Below are 24,584 nucleotides of genomic sequence, written 5' to 3'. Positions count from 1 at the left end.
CAAGATCTGAGCTCCGCATTTTTCTGTCACTACAGCAATTCTTCCTTCTTTACCCCAAAGCAATCAGCACTGAACATTATTCCCTCTCTCAGGAAGCCATAAAATGCAATTGCATGGGCTGGGGGCTGCCGGTCACCTCCAGCTCTGCCAGTGCCCTTCTGGGGCTTTGTTTTAATCAACAACCCCTAAGAATCCTTCTGCACTCTGCTGGGGCGTGGGGCTGGCAGGGAGGGACACAAGGAGAAGGAGGAAGCTCTGGGAGGTTGGAAGAGATCTGCATTTTCCTCAGGGCCCATCCTGCAAACAGAGCCCTTTGTTCCTGGGGGGTGGTACCCACTTCTCAGCACAAACAGATCCCTTCCCGGCCTCTCCTTTTTTTAACTCCTCTAAGAAAAAGGCCATTTTCAGAGTTTGTACTTCTGCATCCACCCCCGCCCCAAACCCGTGTAAGTTATTCTCACTTAAACCAATTTTGCTCTCCCACTGAGCACCCGAGTGTTGTGAGTTACTCTGTGCTGTGCCACTCACGCCCACCCAACAGCCATTTTCTGACCAATTTCTTCTGACATGCATCTTAACCATCTTCACATTCCCTTCGGAATTTGGCCTAAATTGGGGATTAATATCCTGAGACTCTGCTAAAAGCAGTCTGTAATTGATCCCTGCCAGAAGGGGGATCTCAGCTTTTCTCTTGTTTTCCAGGCAGGCAGACGGGGAGGTGCCAGGAAGGGGGCTGTGTGCCTGGAGTTCAGCTCCTGCTTTCCACTTCCCAGCTATCTTATGGAAGGCAATTAAGCCGTGGCTGCTCATCAGTGTGATTCTATTTATTGAAACTGGCTAATAAGCCCAGAATTAGTTTTCCTTGTCAAAAAAACGCTTCAGTGAAGGATCTTTTCAGAGCAGCTTTGGTATATCTACTTGTCTACAAGTAATTAGGTTCAATACTTGTCCAGTGTTTTTGGAAACCTGGGTGATAGGTTCCCCCAACCTGTTTCTCAGGCTACTCTTCAGGGTCCCCAGGAGATCATGCAACAGATGCTGCATGGCCACGTGTTCCTGCGTGATCCTTCTGTCCCTCTTTTGGAAATGTTTTGGTTTCTTGGCCCATTTTGCCAAATCTGGTGGAGATCTCAAAGGAACTGAGCTCCTAGATGAGTCAAACAAGGCACAGTACAGGAGGAAACCCCTCCCTGTTCCCTCTGTCAGGGACTGGCACATACCCTGAGGAACCAAACTGGTGCTCACCTTTCAGACAGAACTCCCTAAAGCTGGAGCTCACCATTTCCACTGCTCAGGGCATGATCTGATTGACTGGGAGGTTTCAAAGGAGTGTGGAGAAGCAGTGAGAACACACCTCCCTGCAGCAGGCACCACCTCTCCGTGCTGGATGTTGTGTCCCCAGCATGATGGGATCTTGCTCAGGTTCCAGCTTGTGTGTGCTCCGGCAAATCACTGTGACGGAGCTGTCCTGACCCCTCACTGTTGTCCATGGAGGAGAGACTCCCTCTGCCACTGTGAACTTCCCTGATCTAATTACTGCTCATCAGAAGTGTGAAGAAAAGCATTTTCTCTGGGTCTCAGGTGCATAGCAGGTGGGGCAGACAACTTGTGGAGTGCGGACATCCCCTTGTTTAAGCGAGCGATGCACACTGCAAATCCTGAAGCTCCCATTAAGGGCTGGGATTTGTCCTGGAAGCTGTGTAATCCCCTTTGGATTTTCTAGAAAGGGCTATGGGAAATTCAGTGATGGCAAAGGGGTGTAACTGGCCTATTTCTGCTGTGATTCACGTCACTGCAGAGCCCGTGGCACCTGCAGCTCTGGGCTAACCCCGTGTGTTTATTGACTGAAGCCACCAAACCACCTCTCGCCGTGTGCTCTGATCTTCCGGCCCAAATTAGTGGTGGCTCCACTGCTCCAAGTGGAACAAATGTCACTGTCGTGTCTCACTTGGTCTCCTGCTGCTGCTTTATTTTGGGTCCTGCTGCCTGTCGGGGAAGAAGCACGATCCCGATTTTGTGAGGTTCAGATGAGGAACTTTCAGCTGAACAGCCCCATCACCAAAGGGTTAACGGCTTTTTTTATCGGTATCCTGGAAAAGTGAATCCTTCTCCCAAGGACAGATCCCGAGGGCTCTCTCTGGCCAGCACGTATCAGTTGCTGCCCTTCAGCTGGCCGGGCAGTGCGGTCACCGAGGGTGTGATGTGCCCCACGTGCCCGGTGCTGGCACACCACAGCTCCCTGGGAGCAAACCTCCCGCTCCGAGGCACTGCGGAGGCAAGTCATTCCACTGCTAGAAACCTTGGCCTCTAAAAGGCAAATCCATCAAAATGCACTGCTTTGCATTAATGGGATGCATTTCCAGGCATATTTTCTGCGCTGATCAATGCCTTAAAAAACACACCCTCGGCTGGGTGTGCAGAAACACGCTGGGTGTGCAGAAACACGCACCATCGGCGAGCCGAGCGCGGCAGAGCGGGGCCGTCTGGTGCAGAGGAGATTTTGTCAGCCTGACGCAGCCTCAGAATAGGTAAACAGGGCAAAACAACGTGTATTTGTGCTCGAAGCCTGATGATGTTTATTTACTAGGACAAATATAGCTGAGGGTAGCAACTTATCAACGCTCGCTTTATTTCAGGAGCAAATTGCTACCATGGAACCAGACACTTGATGTTTCCCTGCTATCGCCCGACAAAGAGAGCTCCCTTTGCTAACTCGGCTAATGACCAGCAAAGTCGCCTCACGTGGATTGTGAAAGTAAAAAGGACAAAAGCTTCTGGATGAAAAATAACAATTTCCCTCGCTCGCTTTTGTGATCAAACAGTGGGGAATTCGCAGCAGAAAACTCTGCTTTGAAATAGAAAAATAATAGTAACAGTGAAAATAAATAACAAGGTCTTGGTTCTATTGAGCTTTAGTGAGCCTGAAAACCACAAGTTTTGCTGCTGGAGAGCGTATGAGGATTCATTCAAAAGTCAATAATAAGCAGAAAGGGATTAGTGCCTTCCAATAACTGCTCTAACTACAAAGACAGTAAAAGGCTCAAGCAACATCCATTATCTTATCCCTTTATACTGGCTCATGGCCCCGAGTTTCACATGTACCATGTTTACTATTATGGCAACAAAGCAAATTTGATCTGAGCATTGCCAACCAACAGCACCTTTGGATAAAATCTGCCTTGCTACTTCATGAATTTGCTGAGCTACTGCACCCCAACCTGGCTTTCCTGGAGTGTGCAGTATGTCCTGTTTTGCACAGCCTGATGACATCTCCATACCTGCAGCCAGCTCCTGTGTGCAGGACTGTGCCCTGGCATGCTCCTGGCCTTTGGGACAGACTCCCCTTCCCATTCCTGGGCTGACCAAAGGAGCACCCCACACCTCAGCTAGGCTGGAGCACCCCAGGACACGTTCAGTTTGTTTTATTCAGGCATTAAAAAACCACGTTATTCTCCTCCCCCAGCTCTGATAAGAGCTGTTTCCCCACATTTTGCAGCACCCACAGGCAGATTTACTTAAAAGATTCATAATGTAAGAAGTCAATTGGAAATAGAAGGTTCAACATCAGATGAAATTGGTTTGGCTATCTGAGAGACAAAATATTTATCTGCTAGGTTCCCAGAGACTTCAAGCTCTGAATCAGTTATTTTAGCACAAACCTACAGATCATAAGTTCTCTCATATTGGGTCATCCTGGTCAGCAAAGAGCATTCCTTACGGCCACTGTCCCTTCTGCTTTACTGTTGACATGTTTCTAGGATAAAAAAGATAAATAGAAGTGATCTGCATGCTTATGTGTTCTCCTCTTCATGCAAAATCCCTAGCTGTACTCCTAGCTGAAGAACTCAGGGCACCTGGTGAACTGGTTGATGAGGCACCTGGCCTTCTGAATCCACCTTAGCAGCTACCCTAACAAGACAGTGACCTGAACTCAGCCTTGAGCAGGAGCAAGGCACGTGCCAGACCCAGCTCTGGAGTGTGGGATGGGCAGGCAGGACACATTTGGTCCTGAGGGCTGACCCACAGCCCGGCTGCCCCTGGAGCCTTGGAGCAGGACATGAGCCAGCATGGGAAAGTGCAGGCAGCTGCATGTGTGGGGTCACTGGGTGACTCTTGGAGCCAGGTGTCCATTTATCTGGCAGGAAAAAAGCAGCTGTTCCTTCCCTATGGGTTTGTGTCTTGGAGGAACTGCCCTGTAAGCCGCTGATCCAGAGCAGAGTCTGAGACTGGTGTCTGTTCATTCACTTCTGGATTTGTATTTCCAAACTGAAGACCTTTCTGGGATGATCAAGCCCCTGAAAAACACTCCCCTTGGGCCAGGTTGGGATGATTGTAGGATGACACTGTCACACAAGGCTAGGTTAATGCTAATGTGACACCCAAGAGGAAGAATCCTCCTGGTTTCCACAGCTGCACTGCTGCTGGGTCAGTGTTTAGTGCCCAAACAGAAGGCCTGATTCTTCTCAACTTTTAAGTGAGTTCAGAGTAGACTGGTCACTGCTCCACAGGGTTCCTGTAGTTTGTCCTTTTTTCATATGGTGTCTCTCAGAGGGGGGAACACGCCACATGAGCAGAGTCCAGGCTTTAGGAGGACACAAGGCCACTACACCAGCTGGCTTCCACTGAAGGCAAACACAGGAGCTGCGTGATGGAGAGGTCACAGTGCTTTGCTTTGGTGTAAACCAACCCTTTGTGTGGGTGTAGTGCAGTCTTGGAACCAGCAAGCAGTGCCTCCCAAAGCAGGATGGGCCATTCATGGCCTGCACACCAACTGCAGGAACCTTTTAACCACGGCAACCCACGGCAGGACAGATGGCATCTCGAGATGAGAAGATGTTTATGTATCTCAGGGAAGGGGCATTATGGGAATCCATAAGCTTGAAAAATAAAGTCCCTCTGTCCCTATCCTTGAGTTTTTATCTTAGGAAAGGCACAGAGGTTGGGAAAGACAGGGAGAGTCTAGATCCACCTTAAACACCACCAAAGAGATGTAGACTCAAAGAAAAGACCAACAAAGGCACTTGCTAAAAAGCCAACTGTATCAACAAACCTCAGCTCCTGCAGCTCAGTGACTACACTGCCCAGTGACTCCTGCTCATAAAGGGCTGATTCTCCTCCCTTTCAGAAAACAATGTGTTCCACACACTGAAATGAATAACAGCCCCTCGCCAAGGCCCGGCAGTGTCAGGGGGTGTCAGGCTCTGCCCGGGGATAACAAAGGCATCAGCACCCAGCCAATCTCCTCCTGCCATCTCGGGCTGCCCTTGCTATGCTGAATGAAATTTTTCTCCTAATGGAAATGAAGAAAACCTCCAGTGCAGATAATCCTCCATTACAATGGTCGTACATTCGGGACAGGGGCCAAACACTGTAAAGAACAAGCCAAATCTCTTTTACTTAAAGCCTGGCCTGAATGTGATAATGTAATGACTTCAGTCAGGATGTTTCAAACGCCATTCACTGGGATTGACTTAGCATATAGATGATATCAGCCAAAATAATTAAGAACAAGGAATTGAACAGATAGGATCAGCCCACTCCTCCTTTCCAGGAAAGCTGGTGTCCTTTTACAAATGGTCTAGAAGACTACTTGCTTTAAACAGCCAGCACCCTTTCATTTCCACTGCCCTTTGCTTTCTGTAGATGAATCAACAAAAACTGTTTTAAACACAGGCTGAAGTCCCAGGGACACTTTTCACAAAGGCAGAGTTCCTGATTGTTTTGTGCCCAACCTCCATCTGGCCACTGCTGATCACATTTTGCACTCAGAACCTGATCAGAATCCCACTGAAGGCCTTGGGAAGATTCACAGTCATTTCATTGGATTCTGGATCCATGACTTTCTTCTAGCAATGTAGGTTCCAAAAGCGTGGTAGCCTTGGCTGTTGTTTAGCTTCCTAGTATCTGTCATAGCTAACTATTATTTCTGCTTTACAGAAATAAAACACAGCTCAAACTCTGATACTACATGCAAGCTTAAAATGGCTTTCAATTACTATTAGCAGGCTTTTAAATGGGATTGTGGTGACAACCCAAAAGAAGCAAAATACTTAGGGGAGAAATTAAGCTATTGGAATGACTGGTTATATTGAACATGCTCTTCACACAGCTGGTGAAGAGCAAAATAAAGCTGAAATAAATTGATGACGACCACATTCTGGAGGAATGACAGTTTATCTTAAAAGAGAAAAAAAAACCATTCAGCTTCTCTGCTACAACAGCTCATGACACTGAACATTTGCACACCTCTCACACAAGCCAGGAAACCACCACAGATCACTGTCTGTATCCCACAACAGCATAACTGAGGGCAGGAGGCAAAATGAGCACCAAATGCCACCCTCCTGATTTTAACAGATCCAATTAGCATCATTCTCATGGCTACATAGGGTGGAAGGCAACACAGGATTACAGTCATTGTCCATTTCAAGTGTTCCAGTTGGCAAATAAACCGAGTCCTTTATAAAAAAAATAATCTCATACATTGGACAAGCTTTGGAACGGTTACAAGCCCAAGATCTATTGTTCTGGTTGAATTTGTTACAAGCCCTAGCCATATCATCAAAGCAGATCTGTATTTGAATGTTTTCATCTTCCTGGTCAGCTAATCCAGTTCTTTCCAGGAAGGTAATTTATTTTCTTCACTGTTGCCTTCTCCATTCACTAGGTTTACAGATGAAATCCTGACTCAAAGCAGCCTGGAGCAGGGTGTCAATGCTCGTTTGAATTTTCCTTCTCTTCTGTTTAATTGAGTTTTCATTTGTATCTCCTCAGCTGTTCCCCCTCCGAGGCCTTTCCCTCCTCCCATCACCCTTTTCTCCACTCATCCATACAGATCATACAAACATTTCTGGCAAGCACCAGCTGCAGATACAACGAGTTCTTGGGCATCTTCTACTTTTAGAAAACCACCAAGAGGCCAAATAACACCCATGCTTGTTCTGTGAAGCTTGAGGGCAGTTTTCAGAAGGACCACTCCCTTTATTAACTCCACTGCTCTCTCTGAGACCCGTGTGAGATGTGGGCTGCAGAGCTACACACTTGTCACTGTAGAGGACAAAAAGCCATGTGTGGGTTTACAGGCTCTGTTTTGCTGGGTCATTGTAACCAAGCAGGAATTTGCACTAACATTAAAAAGAATAAATTCTAGATTTCTCCTCCACATTCACCAGAGGCTGCCCTGAGCTCCTGGCAGGCCAGCACTCGAAATGCAGTCTAGCCACGACCTCTCTCCTAAAGATTTGTTTGCCATCAGTGTAACCTTCCTTTCAGCTTTGAGTCTGCTTTATTTGACACAAATTCACTAAGAGGTATCTGAGATATAACCCCTGAAATCTAGCACCTTGAACTGGTATCTTCAGTGTGGGAAAAGGAAAGCCACACCGACTTCTCCATCCAACTCTGGCACAAAGGCTGGGAAAGATTCCGTTTATCCCGGAGACTCACCAGTCATACCTACTGCTCCAGCAGCTGGCATTGGGAAGAGCTCTTCTGTGCTCAGAAGTGATTAGGAGAAGCAAGAGAAAATTTCAGACAGAAGTTTCAGGGCACTGGAGAAAGTTCTTTAATCCAAAATCTATCTGCAGGTAGTGATGTACAATTGTGAAAATACTGGTGCCTTTAGGTGCTTTGTAAGTAAACCATGCACAACACTGAGGAACACGTGATCAAAAAGAGTTCTGCATTAGAACAGAGCTGGAAAAAATGACCTCTCCATGATTTACTCCATCGCTCACTAGTGTAATTTCTGCTTGTAATTCATTATTCTGAAGCTGTTTACCATTTTGTCTGTGACAAGGGCAACTTCCGTCAATCAGTTCTTGAATGTGGAATTCCTGCCTTGTTATCAGAGGAAACCAAGATTCTCATTTGAATATTCACCTTCCTTGCTCTTGTACACAGCACCTGGTCCCTCACTGAAAAGCTGACACTGTCTTTGGCTCTGACGCTCTGTCAATCTGACACAACCTGAGAAATATTCAGGGTATGTTGTGCCACTAAGTGAAAGGCTACAGCACTCCAGTCATTAATAATTAAGCGTGACTTTGCAATTGGATATAAGATCTGCTGCTGTTCCTGTGTACGTTTGCATTTATTTTTACACTCATCACGCTGCTGTTGGATACAAACTGCAGGAACTTTGGGCAAATGGTTCAGTGTCTCTCCACTCACAGTAAGGACCACTACTCATGATAATATGCATTAAGGAGGTCTCCTAGGACAGAACAAATCAGATTAGAGAAGTATTGCTTGTAACTGAAGTTGAATTGAAACAGTTTCTCTCCCTTTCCTCTGTGTTTTGGTGTTGGTTATGGAAGGATGTATTTTAAGAAAGGAAAAGCACATGGTCTCATTATGTCTTTTGTAGAGTTTTGGGTCCTGCTTCTGCAACCTCATTTAGGAAATTAGTCTTCAAGTCTTAGCATGAAAAGCAGCCTTGCTAGGATCTCTCTTGTTGGCACTCTCTTCTGGTCACATCCTACCACCCGCATCCTACCCTGGGAATGGGGTGTTGCCATTTCTCCTGCCACATTTTGCTCTTCTTAACAGCTCTGACCAGTCTGATCCACTCATTCTTGGCACTTGCTCTGAGCAAGGTTCACATAAAGGCATCAGTGTCCACTCCATGCACTGTTGTATCCAGCTGTTGTCACTCTCCTGGGTGACTGCTTAGCAAACAACCTTGATTTGTTATCCAGAGCCTCAACTGGATCACGATTCCTCATTTGACTCCTGCTTTAAAGATCGAGCTCTGACTCTTTATGCCTCTTTCTCACAACCTGCACCAAGTTCTTGTCTTGCCTGGTGGTGCCAAACCTCTGCCAGGCTGGCCATTTCTCTCCTGTGTATTTGTAAGTGATGTTACAAGTCAACCAAGCAAGTATTTAGGGCCTTATTTTCTGTTCCTTGGGGGATAATGCAGGAATGTAGTTGAAGGCAGAAGGTCACTGGTGCAAACCATCCCAGGCACCATGGTTAAGCTGACCACAGCAAAGACAGGCTTTTCATGCAGGCTTCAAAATTTGCTCCCAGTAAAATGGAATCTGAAAATGTTGTTCAGCACTTCTGTAGTGAGGATTCTGTAGCATTTTGGCAATCCAAGGAGGAAAGTTACCTTACAAAAGACAAAGACGGTGTCTAAGGCTGAGGGAAAATAAAGAGAGAAGTCTCCAAAGCCCAGGACAACTAAAGCTTGTTACAAAACCAGAGAGATCATTCTAGTGTGAAGCAAACCTGAGCTTTGCATTAAAAATGTAAATGTGATTGAAATAGCATAACCAGATTAAATGGACTTGACCTCTACAAGCACGAAAGATGGTCTAAATACACTGAACCAGCAACAAATGGCTACACTTTCCTTTTCACTGTGCTGTGGATCACAGGAAATTTATTTAAAACAACACAGATATTTCAAGCCAGTGCAAGATCTGCATTTCTTTTACAGGAACTAATAGGGAAAATAAGACTGGTTTGGGAAAAAACATCCATCATCTAAATGCCTAAAGGTACAGAAAGACTTTTCTACTTTTCAGTCAGTCTTTGAATGTGACTGATTTACCCCCAAAAATGTGATTTACCTAACACACAGAACTAGCCAGGAGTGACTGAATCTTTCAATACAATCTCACATCTCAACCTTCAGTGCACTGCTGCCCTAAGGGAGCATTTGATGGACATTTCTTTCTGGGTTTTGGGGGTTTTTTCTGAGTTATGTTCACCCAGATCAGTGCCAGAGTCTGGTTCACTGCACTGCCACACATCACCATACCAGCATCACCCCACCACCACAGCTGAGCAGGGACAGGCAGAGGTGACAAAACCACACCACCAACAAAAAGAGATGTTAATCAAGCTGCAGCTTAGGATTTCAAAAGGCTGCCTGTGAAATGCTGCATGGAATAAATACAAAACAACAACACTCAGAAGCAAAGAAACAAACCAAAGTGGTGTGAAGGGGAATTAAAAACAATAACCAAAGAGTCTCAGCTCAGCCTGGCTTTTCATGCACTCTGAGGGGAAACCGGTAACGCTGTGCAACGCTGTCCCTCTGGTTTCCAAACAGAGAGGTACTTCTTTAGTTAACACTGATGTTAGGAACACTGAATAAGGAGACTAATTTGGATTTTCTTGTCACAGAATCATTGAATAACTTGGGGTGGAGGTGCCTGTCCAGAGCAGAGCTGTCTCAAGTAGGCCAGGTTGTGCAGGTCCTTGTCCTATTTGAGTTTCGAAGTTCCTCAGGGATGATGATTCTCCCCTTCCCTGAATCCAGTCCCACTTTTGCGTGAAACATTTTTTCATTATATCCTGTCTTAATTTCCACGCAATGCTTGTCTGGTGCCTCTCATCCTTTCACTGTGTATCTCTAAGAAGTGTCTGGTTTCACCTCACCTTTAGCCCTCTTTGGGTGGTGGAAGGGAGCAGCAAGGTCTCCCTCAGCATTCCCTTCTCCAGCTCCCTCAGCCCCCTTCACTCAATCTGTGCACCAGCCCCAAAAACCTTGGTGGGCCCAGTTTATCAGTGGTTCACCCCTTGATTTAGGAGGCCCAAAACTTAACACCACATTTCAGATGCTGCTCTGTGAATACCAAGTAGGGGGGGAACAGCCAGATTTAGTTCCAGATGATTTCACACGACCTCATTTCTTGAAGTCATTAAGTACATATAAAACGCTACAATTAAACCTTCTCTTCCAAAAACCAGACAGTGTGTTTTACTTCTCCTGACACGAGTAACGTGGCGAGTAACTGTAACTGAAATAAATTTGAGAGCTGGTACCTGAGAGCTCCTGAGGCAAAAAGGAAATGCGTGTGGCAGGAAAAAGGCTACAACACAAGAATTGTTTTTTTTTTTCCCTTGATCTTTTATTTTCCAAAGAAACAGAATGATATTTGGGCAAAGGCTAGATAAACAAAGCAATGCTAAAACTGAGTGGCAATCAGCACACTCAGTGTATTTATCCAGTTACTGTGGAATTTAAATACTCCACTTTGTCTGGGTTCGTGTTGCTGTTATGGACAATTTTATAAGAAGTTATTTTCTACTTTTTACTGGAAACTCTAAAAACCTATTTCAAATTCCTACAAAGAAATGCTAAAAAAAAAAATCAGAATTTAAATTTAATCCTGAACATCTGCTTATGCCAGAAGGCCTCACCTATTTGTTTGATCATGTATGGAGAAAGTAGTACAATTTGATCTCGCTGATCAGAACTGAAAGTACCAGTGTAATAACTCAATTTTCATACTCTGTCGTGTAGGAAAAACTTTATAATTTGTTTATCCAAATATGAATTTAAAATAAACATTTCTTCAAAGGATCAGTAAAAAGAAGTAGTTTATAAATAAAAACATAAATAAAGCCTAAATTTTGAACTATTTACTGAACCATATGAAAATTACTAATTACTAATTCTTTACCATTTATGGGCTCTCTTAGTGTTTCTATCCTCTTCCCATGTTTGTTGTTGTCGTTAAGTGCTTTTAATAATTAGCTGTGGTGAAAGACACTGGAGAGACATCAATATCACCTAAGAACATACCCAGATTTGGATTCACTATCAGCACGTGGATCCTCCAGGGCCAACACTGGCTTTCCTCTCTCCTTCACATCCCACCTCACTGCACAGGTAAGGTCTGGCTGGTGCCAGCAGCACTTCAGGAGAACTCCCACCAGGCACAGGGCTGCAGCCAGGATGAGGGTCTTGGAGGCTCTTCCTCTTTTCTAACATGACCCTGATGCCATCAGTCGATGCTGGAGAAGTGCCAAGCCTCAAGCTGGGCTTTGGCACAGCACTCCCCTGTTCCTCCTTACCAGTGTTTCACAGGGCTCAGTGCACGTGGAGAGATGCAGATAACAAACCATGACCATCAGCTCACAGATCTACCACTCAGTTTAAACATCTTAAACACACACATTGAGCAGCACCAGGTTTCCTGCTGAAGAACTGGCTGGACAAAACCCAACAGCAACAGGTTGATACAGCACTCTGGGTTTTTTTCTGAGCTGCAAAATCAGGAGAATGTAAATTTGTTATACAGCTAAATTGAGGAAAACAAGGATATGCTCCTAGGAGCTTTCTGCTTTTTAAATAAATATCTTCTCATTCGTGTGGAAAACTTTTTGCAATTTGGCTAAATAATTAATCACTGAAGGGTGACTGGCAATTAGTGAACAGTGTGATGACGTTCTGAGGTGTGTGTTCATCATGGCAATTTTCTCTCATCCCAGTGATTTGTGCCAGTGTTACTGATGAGCTGAGCTGATAGAGTCTCTGCAATGTCTGGAGGGGGGGTACACACATTACTGTGATAAACATCTGCCCATTTTAGAATTTATAGGTGATGAGATAGGGTGCTCAGCTACCCTTGGGAAGGAGTGTCAGGGCACCTTACTAACCTGCCAACGAGCGACTCATTTCTCATGCTCCCAAGGTCCACGTGGGAAGAGCTCTCTTTGGCCAGGGGAAAGAGCTGGTTGAGCTGCAGCAAGCCATAGCCACCCCTGCTGTAATACCTTCTGCACTGCTTATAGACATAAAGAGGCTGTGAGTAAGTAAGAACAGGTTTCCAAAATATACTGAATCAAATTCTCAGTTCTGCATGACTTAAGTAGCCAAGCTGATTGTGTTACATTTAAAACTCACTGTGAAGATGGTATGTCCTTCCTGTGGTACATTTAAAACTCACTGTGAAGATAGTATGTCCTTCCTGTGGATGAAGCTGAGCAGAAACCTTCATGCTGTGGAGGAGCACGTGCCCTGTCACGCCAGCTGAGAAGCATGAGAGAGGATGACAAATTCACACGGGCTCAGCTATTGCAACCTCAAATTAGGGCATGCACATCCACATCGTGGCACCCTGGAAGTAATTTGAAGATCTCACCACAAATTTTGGAGAGACCTGGAGGTGGTCTGCACCAGTTCCACGCAAAATTCCTCCAGAAATACATACATGGGACTGTTTCATCGAGAGACATCGAAATGAGATACTCTACCAGGATTGCTGTAAAGGCAGGAGCCAGATTACAGCAAAATCCAGGCTACCAAGGTGGCAGAGAATTGGGCTGTAATGAGTAAGGAGCACTGGCAGCGAGGAAACATCACTATATCACTGTGAGCTAGCACATGCCACAGCTCCAGAAACCTAACTATAAACCCCCTCATTTGTTACCCAGATTAGTCTGCCTAGCATCCATTTTGTGCACTCAGCCTTTCCTATGCACTTTTGTTTAATGCTTTCAAACTGGAGCTACCAACTCCAATCAGCTCTAACAGGGCGAGGATAAATCACCAAATTCTGCTAGGAGGCAGAATACATTTTTAGCACTTAAGTGATATTTTCCTCAATACAATCCCGTTCTCATCCCCTTCTGTTAACGATTCTCAGCTGATGCAGAAATGCTCCCAGACTTGTACCAGACTGTTATGGTGTGTACAAGTTGCTGTTGATTATGCTCTTGTAGACGAGAGCATTTCATACAAGTCTGAGGTTGCTGGAGAGCCTCAAAGCATGTTGAGTCACTGTTGTGCCTTTCACACTGTTTTAAGCACTTGGGGGGTAATGTTTCAGAGGAGGGACATGCACAGAGGCAAAATGTCCATTCCCAGCCTCCCTGCCAAGGTGTAACACTGGGGTGATGAATTCTCTAATAAGGATGTTTTCTCCTGGACCAGGGAGAGCCTGCTGAGCCTCTCTGCACTCACTGAGTCAGCTCCTGGAGACATCCCTCCTGACCTCCTGATGGAAACAGGGACCATTTCTACACAGAGGAGCCTGTCACCTGCCAAAGAGAAGAAAATCCTTTTCCTTGTTATCAAACTCTATATTTCCTACCAGCATTGGATCCTGCTACTGCCAAAACCTGCTCCCAGCTTTCCTGGAACACCACAATCCTAAACCAGCAGAATTTCTGCTGAAAGATTGCACAAGTTATCCTGCAACAAACAGAACAGATGATTAATTGTCTTTGGCTCTTCAAGACCCCACAGAATGGCCTGATGGGGAGAAGAGGGTTATCAGCAGCCATGTCCCAAATTCATTACACTGTGGGAGGACCCTGTGTTACCCACCCCTCTTTTCTCTCAGGCTGGTGTACTCCAGCTCCTTGGTTTTAAGCTCAGAGATTTTATCCTTGACAAAAGGTGTGCTGAGGAACCAATATAATTTTTAGTGACCAAGCAAAGCAGGACATGCCCAAGAAGAGGGAAAACCAGAGCAATTTCAGCCCTGCCAACCCTTCTCTTTCAATGTCAAAAATGTTATTGATTAGTAACTTGAAAATAGGCATGATGTCACCTTACTACAGTTCCCTGGGCTCCCTTCTGTGAGTGCTCCTCAGTTCTTTCTCAATTAATGGGAAGGATGGGGAGGGTGAGCATTTTTATTGGTAAGCCAGGAAATGCCTCTATCAAGAGTTTCATTCTATTATCACAATAAGCACACTATGGTCGAGCTTTGGATTAAAATACTTTTTTCCCTGATTTGCTCAGCCCTAGAAAACCATCAGTTCCTTTGCTTTGTGTTACCCAATAGCATTTTTCAGCCTTTTGCATTTTCTGATTTTAGGTAGATTCCTAAGAGCATCTTATAATCAGGACTGTAATCCTCCAGCCTCCCCTACATCTGTCATTTGCCTGAATGGTCTTAAAACTAAAATGAGAATGATTCAATTAACAGTTTAGGGGGATTTTTACATTAGGCAGAGCATTTCTTCAGCATTAGGGAAATTGTGGCACAAATCATTAGTATTTCCCTCTAAGAAAAAAAAAACCTTAAAGTGAGAAAAATGGCCATAGGTTTAATGGGCCAGTACTTTCCGGATCTTTTTGTTTCCTGGTTTTGGTTTTGTGAATGAAACTTAGCAATTTCCAGGATCCCACAAAGTGCCACACAAACATTTGAAATTCATCACATCTCATTAAGCCTGTATATTGAGTGGATATCATCTTCAGTGTAGGTAGAACTTGGCCCAAAGTCCAGTCAGCTCTAAGAGAGGATTTGGGCTCAGTAGCCTTCAAATTAATTTGAAATAAGTGAGACTGCTGGTTTCAATATTGCCAATGCAAAAAAGAATCAGGCTTCAAAAATAATCAAGCAATTGAGATGTACTTAATCTCCTTGCCTTCATTTGGGATGTTTTTTATTTTTCTCCCAATTCTTGACCCCTCAGGCTAGAATTGGGACACTTAAATTTTAACTTTTCTCTGAAGTGAGGAGTGCCGGAAGGTTTCCTTCAAAACCAAAACAAAACCAAGCAAAGATCCCCTGGGAACAGAGCTCACCCCATCATCATGCCAGTCCAGGCTCCACAGAAGTAATTTCTGGCTCTACAGAAAACCACAAATCTCGGGAGATTTGCAATTGCACCAGGAAGAGTGACCAGACTCTTAAATACCCCGGCTGCTCGAATTCGAGCTTTTGGCACCTCTCATCTGCCAGAGCTCCTCTTTACACTCCCACAATGAATAAAGGACCAAATCCTGTCTTCAGCACTCAGCTGCACTCAGGGCGTAACCACGGACTTCAGAGTGCAGAGGAAAGGTCCTTCTGTGAACTGCTGCTGCCTCACAGAAAAAGCTCTTTACCTGCCTCACAGCTGGAGCAGGAGTTTGCAAAACCGAGGTCTTAGACTCCACACTTGCATCAGGCTTTCTGGCTGCAAATCTACCACCTTCAGCGGTCATTTGTGATTTTGTGTCCTGCAGATTCAAGGGAAACCAGGTGAGCTGGATGCTTGCAGAGGTGAGCTGTAACTCTGCAAAGGGGCTGGAGAAAACCAGCTAATTATGAGGCTGTGAGACATTCCTGACTGCCTGGCTCTGACCCTCCAGGTGACCAGCTCCCTGCTCCTGCCTCGGCCAGCAGTGAAGCATTTCTTCATTTCACTCTTTCTTTTGACCAGACCACACAGAAGAGCCAACAAAGTGTATCCACCTCCATTATTTGTCTCTTTTTCATTCTTCTTTTGATTATCTTCCCCATATTCCCCAGGTAAGCATCCTGGAGAACTCACACCAGATATGAAGCTATATCTCAAATAGGAAAGGACAGAGTGAAGAGGAAAGCTACAACCTTTTTTCATTTGTCATGACTCAATCTAATGTCTCCTACTGGGTTAGCCAAGCCATAAAACAAAACAGATCCTTGGTTACATTTGTGCAGCAGATTTGTCTCTTTCTTCTGAGCTCATTAAAACAACCGCTTTCATCTCATTAGATTGCTAAAACATTTCCAACAGGACTAGATGTGTCATGTCAGAATATGACAGGCAAATTTCTTTTAAGGTTTTAAAACTAGGTTGAAAGAGGAGAAGCTATGCAGTTCACTGTTGTCACTGAAAGATATTTTTACTTTTATGAGTCCCTAAAACAAGAAACAAATTAAGAACTGTCAAGAAAAAAGAAAAAACCCAAACCCAAAATGTATTCCATCCTGCCTTCTAATATTGTTCCTGCTTTTCTCTGAAATATCCCTCAGTCTAATAATAAGAACTTTAAATACAAATAAGGAACGCTGGTTGTTAATGTTTTAGCTTGTAAGCACAATTAATAATCCAAAAGGAAGGAGATAATCGCTGAAAACATGATTGCCCTTTGCAACTATAAGCCAAAATAAACAGCCTCACTTTTCCTCTGTTCCCAGCTCTTATTCCTGCTAGTTCAGAGGCAATCTCCCTGCGCTGTGCCACTGCAGGGTGTGGAATGTGGCACCCACAGCATCCAGGGATGCAAGAAAGCACCTGTGAAGGAGGTGGGGAGAGAAGTTGCAGCGAGGGGGGAGCCCCCTCCTACAGCAGCCTCCACTGGAATGATCTCTGCCGCCCCGGCAGGAGACCCTGCCTGCCTCAGGGCTGGCAAAGCACTGCCCAGCTGCCATCCTGACACCCCAGAGCTGCCCTGGCAGGCACTTTGCTACCAAATACAGGCTTCACTGCCAAAACAGCCCCACTGGAGCTGCCTCCCTGCTGGGGTCTGAGTGTGCCATACCTACCGTGCCAAATCCACACCCAGGGCAGAGCACACTGGGGCAGGTCTTGGGAGAATGACACAACCTCACCAGAAAAGCTGCAGCTCTTCCCTTGCTTATTGAAACAGTTCAAACACGGCCCAGGCACAGCCTGGCACTGCCCTACTTTGGGCCTTAAGTCACAGAAATCCTGGAAAACAGAGCAGGGGACGAGTCAGGAGGGCTCTGCCTGACCTGGTGCTCCAGTGAGGTTTGTGCCTCCAGGCTTCCAGCTCCCACTGTGGTCAAACAGCTCCCAGCCAGAAGCAAGGCAGCGGGGCCCAGTGGGGTCTGCACCCAGAGCCCCAGGGCAGAGAAGCTGCACTGGGGAGTGGGACAGGCCACGAGGACACAGTTTGCAGTCCTGGCCACCGGAACATGTCGCAGAGGCAAAGCAGCCCCACGCTCCTGGGGTGAGGTACTCCCGAGGGAAGGGGCTGCAAGTGTGAAATCACTACAGCTCTGAGACACAGACATGCAGCAAAGAGCACTCAAGTGGGCGTTCACAACACATCATTTCATTTCAATGGCATTTGGCATCAAATTGCTGAGATGGGCTGTAAAACCAGTGGGCGGGGACTGCTTCTCACTGAAGAAGTTCATTAGATTATAAGTAATTCAGTTACACAGAGAGCAAGTAGAACCTGGGGCTGTTTTGAGGGGCTTTTTGAAAAAGGTCAAAACAATATATCAGGCAGCTGTTGGGACTGATGGCTGTTGGGAAGATGATAGTAGATATTTCAACAGAAGCACTGTACCACAAGTGTATTTCTCTCCTGATTGTGTATCCCCATCCTTCTCATACATAACATAAAAACGTTTTGCAAAAACTGGCACAGCAAAGAAGCCTATCAGCTGAGTTACTGCCAGCATTGCTGGGGAAGTGAGACACAGCTGTTCTGGAGGACATGCAGGGCTGGAAGCTCCAGCATCTCGTGAAGGGGAGCTGGACAGAGCTCTCTGCCCCCAGCTCAGCAGGGGACAGAAGCTGCTGCTTCTGCAGAGGCAGAATCCAAACCCAACCCCCAAGCCCCAAGATTCTTCCTGTGGACAGGTGAAGCCACGTGTCCTCTGGAATGACACACTATCACTAACCCCGCCTTTGGGAAGGTGAGATGTTGCCCTGGCTCACCATCCAGAACAGCTGCTGCTGAGTAGGTGGCAGGACCCTGTTCCTGAAGCCAGGCCAGCCAACTCAGCCTCTTTGCACAATTAAACCCTGAGTTCCCTGGAAGCCTCACGCTGATGGCAGTGGATGGTGTTCCCCACCCCAGCAGTCCAGCCCCGCTCACCACTGAACCGTCGCATGTATTAAAGTGTCCTGCTAAGCAGCAAGAGACAGAGATATGCTTGGTGTCCTTCTAGGCTGGGGCTTCTGATGAACAAGCACTTTCACTGGAGTCATAATTCTCCACAAGAGTGTCCTAGAATAACATCAGTCTCGATTCCATGCTACAGTCCAGGTATTCCAGAAAGGAAGATCATGAGTGCCAAATTCTGCATGTACTCAACATTTATTTGAATATATAAGATCTATAAAATGCTGACATCCATTGCAGACCCACATCATAGTGAATTTGCTGAGGTGGGGTGGTGTGAGTGGAAGACGAATTTCTCTCATCCAGTAACTCTCCCCCTCTGGCTTGGATCTTCAAAGAAAGCCCCAGATTTGCTTGGTTACAGCTGGTTTTTAGTTTCAGCTGAGTGAAAACAGAATCTGGTCACAGCCTGATTCTGAATGCTGTGGCACACTCTGAAGTCTCATTGGCTTGCATGGCACATCCATGCCTTTCAGGACTGTTCCTCTGACTAGCTCAGCCCTGACCCTTAACTTTGAGGCATGGGTAGAAGTATCTGGACTGCAGGACTGGTTGTGAAAAAATAACAGCAAAACTAATCAGCCAAGGTGGGGATAGTCAAAGTACGAGGGTTAAGGGTGTCAGAACAACCACGGGTGCTAAAAGTGCCATTCCTGGCCTGTGTTGCCTCTGTTTGAGATGTACATGCTAGACTCCAGTTCCACCCCTCTGCCATTCACCAGCACCTCTATTTTTGCTGGATAATCCTGCTCACCAGCTAAAAGGTACCTCCAAATATTTCACTAAAACATCCTGAATTAATTTTACGAATCCTTATCCCCATTCTGGCTACACTCTCAAATTACTGCAATTTCTACTTGCTGCTTCTTCTCCCGCTACCTAATATCTCAAGGATTAACTGGACAGTGTGTAACCTCTTCTTAGTCCTCTGTAACAATGTCTGCTCCCTGTTCCTTTGTCTTAGCATTCTCTAATCTGTCTACAGATTCCTGTGCTTCTTTTCTAGGCAATAGCCAGGTGTGAAGCTGCTTTAGCCATCCACAAGGATGAGATTTATTATCTAGAAGCACACCAATAACACAGCCTTAAAAAAATAAAATAGCAGTCTCTTTCATCAAAATCTAATGAACGTACGATTTAATCTTTATTAAGAATTCATTAGGTTCTCAGCAAGCCTGTCTAATGGAGCCTGACCAGGTGAAATGCTAATGCCTCCATTATATTGAAATTAATTTGGAGCGGTGTTAATTTCCCCGCGCCGTTCCCTGCACATCGCTCTCCCCGGTGCCCACGGCTGCGCCGCTCTCCCCAGCTGCCTGTGCGTGCTCATGGCAACACCGCTGTCCCCACCCCAGCCTCCGCACACTTCACTGGAGTTTCCACACTCATGGACGCCTCCCAGTTTCCAACACTACGAGCCCTTCCACCATAGCAGCCTCCTCGGCATTTTCACGTCGGGTACAAAGCTGCAGGCGTAGCATGCCTTACTCTGAGTCTGTTTAATGAAATATATATACATATACACACACACACACATATATATATATATATAAAACAGGGTATATTTCAGTCCTTGATATACCAATCTAGTCCAGCAAACAGGTTATTATCTTGATGCAATTTGCTTCAAAACCCAAGAGCTCTGCTCTTGGGAAAACAAGGGTGACGGCACACTAATTGTGTAAGCCAGCATGGTGACTGCCTGCCCTCCTGCCTGTGGGCTCTGTGTGTGTGCTATGCTGTTGTGGTACCTACAGCCTCTCCCTTCAGCCAAAACCCATCGCCCGCCATTCCAGCACACTTCTGCAGAAGCAATTCCTGGAGATTAAATAATTTATTGGTGTTCATCTGCAATGACATCTCTCCTGATCCACCTTTTGCACACAAACAACAGCAGACCAAACCCACCCCAGCCCAGATCAAACCGCTGGGGTGGAAAGCCCCCTTTCAAACCGTGAAAGGGGATGCTCAGAGCATCGACAGTAGAGTACATGAACGGCAGAGGGGAAAGCCGTGGACACCACTGTGCACTGGGGGTGAGCCTCCTCACGGCCAGACCTCCCAGCCCCGCAGTGCCTTGGGAAAATCACTGCCTCAGGCAGGGATGATGGTTTCATTGAACCCCCGAGGGATGGACGCAGCGGCCACAGAGCTGATACAGAAATATCCGGGTCACCTGCTAAGCCACCCCGCCTGGAGGGGAGCTGGGCTGAAGGCCCCGACCTGCCCCTGTGGTGCACACATACTCAGAGTCACACACACCAGCATGCACACTCACATTCACTCACACTCACACACACACACACACACACTCGCATTCACACATACACTCACTCATACACACACACACACACACTCACTCACACTCACACACACACACTCACACTCACTCACACTCACACACACACACTCACACTCACACACACACACACTCACACTCACTCACACTCACACTCACACTCACTCACACTCACACACACACACACACTCACACACACACACACACTCACACTCACACTCGCGCACACTCACACACACACACACTCACTCATACACACACACACACTCACACACACACACTCACACTCACTCACACTCACACACACACACACACACACACTCACACTCACACACACACTCACACTCACACTCACTCACACACACACACACTCACTCACACTCACACACACTCACACTCACACTCACACACGCACACACACACACACACACACTCACACTCACACACACACACACACTCACACTCACACACACACACTCACTCACACTCACACACACACTCACACACACACACACTCACACTCACACACACACACTCACACTCACACACACACACACTCACACTCACACACACACTCACACTCACACACACACACACTCACACACACACACTCACACTCACACTCACACACACACACTCACACTCACTCACACTCACACACACACACACTCACACTCACACACACACACACACTCACACTCACTCACACACACACACTCACACTCACTCACACTCACACTCGCGCACACTCACACACACACACACTCACACTCACACACACACACTCACACTCACACACACTCACACACACACACACTCACACTCACACACACACACACACACACTCACTCACACTCACACTCGCGCACACTCACACACACACACACTCACACTCACACACACACACACACACACTCACTCACACTCACACTCGCGCACACTCACACACACACACACTCACACTCACACACACACACTCACACTCACACACACACACACACACACTCACTCACACTCACACTCGCGCACACCCCGGCGGACACGGCAGCGCGGGCCGACAGCTCCTCCCCGGCCGCCGCGGGTTCGAGCCCCGCCGGGCGCTGTCCAGCGCCAACCGCCTGAACGCCGGGACGCGCCCGCCGGCCCGACCGCCAGCAGAGACACCCGCACCCCCTGCCATCCACACCCCCTGCCATCCACACCCAGCCCCGAGCCTCTGCCCCTCGCCGAGCAACCCCGGGGGATCCTCCCCGACACGGATCTCTCTGCAACCGCCGGCGTCGCGAAGCGGCAACCGCTCCCAGCTGTAATCCAGACCCTGAACCAGCGCCCGGCTCGTTCCGTGATGGCGCCCGCCTCCAACCAGCCCCTCATGTCTGTATCGGTGGGAGGACGGCGTATTTCAACGTATTTTAATTTATTAAAAAAAAAAAAGGGGTGGAGGAGGGAGGGAATAGCCGTGCCACGGGTGTACCTCCATCCCTATCAGCCTTCCCTGCACCTGCTTTCCTACGGGCTGCAATTACTCCAGCCACGGAGATGCTGGGAAGAGACCGTGTGGTGGGGCTTTTCACTGCTGTTTTTTGCACGGTAACATTAATTAAACACGGGGAGAGCGTGTGGGAGCCCCAGCGAGGCGCAGCGCCGGGTACCACCGGCAGACCAGGACCCCCGAGCAAGAAGGGTTTGAACGCGCTGGGCGGCCAAGTTCGTCGTTCATTAAGGAAAAGGAGAAGCTAAAAGCTCAGTACGAAAGGGGCTTCGACGATAGGGAGCCTTGGTTTCAATCCGCAGAGCCGGCAGATAACAGCCCGACATTAAGCCTAAGTGACAGCGGTCCGCTCGGCGGGCACATCGGCGCGGAGGGCACGGTGGGCTGCCGGCCCGGGCCCCGCTCCGCCGAGGGGGCGAGGCCGCGGGGCGACACTTCAGCACCCGCGGGCCCTGGACAGCGCCGGGCGCGGCCGCGCGGTCCCCTCAGGTAAACATGGCGCCCGCGGCCCTCGCTCACCTCCGCCAGCCCCCGCCCCGTTCCCGCCCGGCACCGCCGCTCCCCCCGCGGCACTCACTTCATCTGCTTCACGATGGTGCTTTTCCCCGACTCTCCGGCTCCTGTTGGAAGAGAGATGAGGTGGGATAAGCGCGGCGGGGAGGAGGAGGAGGAGGAGGAGGGGGGCAATGGGGGGCCGACCGGCGGGTTCTCACCGAGCAGGAGGAGTTTCACGTCTTTGGCCGCGCTGATCCCGTCCTCCTTCAGGTTCTTCTCGATGGCCTTGCTCCGCTCCAGGGCGGCTCTTTCCTCAGCGCTCAGGGTACATCCCATGGCGGCGACGAAAATTTAAAAAAAATATTAAAAAAAAAAATAAAAAAAAAGGGGGGGAGGGGGGATGCAGCCCCCGCCGCCGCCGCCTCGGCTGGCTCCCGCGGGCAGAGAGGGGGAGGCGGCCGGGGGGCAATAAAAGAATCAAAGCAAATGGCCGTGAGGCTCCGGGCAGCGCAGCGCCTCCGCGGCGGGGCTGCCGGCTCCCTCCTGCCCCTCTCTCCCCGCGCCTGAGCGCTCAGTGCATCCAGCGGGGCTGCTGCGGGCACGGCGAGCTCTTCCCGGCCAGGAGGCGGAGGCGGAGGCGGGGGAGCGGGAGGAGGAGGAGGAAGCGGGTTGGCGGCGGGGGAGGGTCCGTCCCTCTGCCGTGCTCCCGGCTGTCGCTGTCCCCTCCCGGGCGGGCGGCGGAGCCGAATGGAGGCGCGGGAGCGGCGGGGCGGGCGGAGGGAGCGCGGGGGCGCGCTGGGATGCGCGCTCCCGCCGGCCTCGCCCGCGCCCGTGACGCGCGCGGCTCGCGCATGCTCGGGGCGGCCCCGCCCGGCGCCGCGGCTCCTGGCGGGCCCGTCCGCCCCGCGCGGACACGGCCGGGAACGGTGTCCCCTCAGGCGGGCTCCGGCTGCATCCCCTGCCCCGCACTCGGAGCTGGGGTCTGCCGTGGGGGACCGTATGGAGGGGAAGCCAAATGAGGAGCGGCTCAGGGCACTTGGTCTGCTCAGCCAGGAGAAGAGACTGAGGGCAGAGCTCACCGCGGGCTGCAGCTTCTCACGAGGGATATTAGGAAAGGTTCCTCACCCAGAAGGTGGTCAGGCACCAGAACACGCTCCCCAGGCAGTGGTCATGGCATAGAGCCTGCCAGGGTTCAGGAAACATTTGGACAACACTCTCAGGCACATGGTGTGGTTCTTGGGGTTGTCCTGTGCAGGGCCAAGTGTTGGACTCGATGATCCTTGTGGGTCCCTTCCAACCCAGGACGTTGATGGTGCTGTGCCCTGGCACAGCGGGGCAGGGCTGAGCCCCTCGGTGCCTGGGCCCGGGCACAGCAGTGTGTGTGTGTGGGCACAGCAGTGTGTGTGTGTGGGCACAGCAGTGAGTGTGTGTGGGCACAGCAGTGAGTGTGTGTGTGGGCACAGCAGTGTGTGTGTGTGGGCACAGCAGTGAGTGTGTGTGTGGGCACAGCAGGGTCTGTGTGGGCACAGCAGTGAGTGTGTGTGTGGGCACAGCAGTGAGTGTGTGTGTGGGCACAGCAGTGAGTGTGTGTGTGGGCACAGCAGTGTGTGTGTGTGTGGGTGGGCACAGCAGTGAGTGTGTGTGTGGGCACAGCAGTGTGTGTGTGTGGGCACAGCAGTGTGTGTGTGTGGGCACAGCAGTGAGTGTGTGTGTGGGCACAGCAGTGTGTGTGTGTGGGCACAGCAGTGAGTGTGTGTGTGGGCACAGCAGGGTCTGTGTGGGCACAGCAGTGTGTGTGTGGGCACAGCAGTGAGTGTGTGTGTGGGCACAGCAGGGTCTGTGTGGGCACAGCAGTGTCTGTGTGGGCACAGCAGTGTGTGTGTGTGTGTGGGCACAGCAGTGTCTGTGTGGGCACAGTAGGGTCTGTGTGGGCACAGCAGTGTGTGTGTGTGTGTGGGCGCTGGGCTCCCCAC

At 48.6% G+C, this 24,584-nt stretch overlaps 1 protein-coding gene across 2 annotated transcripts in view; it reads right to left on the bottom strand.

Annotated features, from left to right (window-relative positions):
* The window catches only part of GNAO1 (G protein subunit alpha o1), a 139,723-nt gene extending 116,291 nt beyond the window's left edge, over window positions 1–23,432 (bottom strand). The window contains exons 1-2 of one of the 2 annotated variants that reach the window (XM_032700937.1): window positions 22,830–23,432; window positions 22,694–22,736 (exon numbers count right to left, since the gene is read on the bottom strand). In XM_032700937.1, the coding sequence (XP_032556828.1) occupies window positions 22,694–22,736; window positions 22,830–22,947 (161 nt within the window). In that variant the 5' untranslated portion in view covers window positions 22,948–23,432. The remainder of the gene's footprint in view (window positions 1–22,693; window positions 22,737–22,829) is intronic. The other variant, XM_032700938.1, reaches the window with a different exon arrangement.
* Between the last annotated feature and the right edge of the window lie 1,152 nt (window positions 23,433–24,584).

Source organism: Chiroxiphia lanceolata, chromosome 13, assembly GCF_009829145.1.
Source record: "Chiroxiphia lanceolata isolate bChiLan1 chromosome 13, bChiLan1.pri, whole genome shotgun sequence".
In the NCBI taxonomy this organism is placed as follows: domain Eukaryota; kingdom Metazoa; phylum Chordata; class Aves; order Passeriformes; family Pipridae; genus Chiroxiphia; species Chiroxiphia lanceolata.
This window is presented reverse-complemented; position numbering and strand designations above follow the sequence as displayed.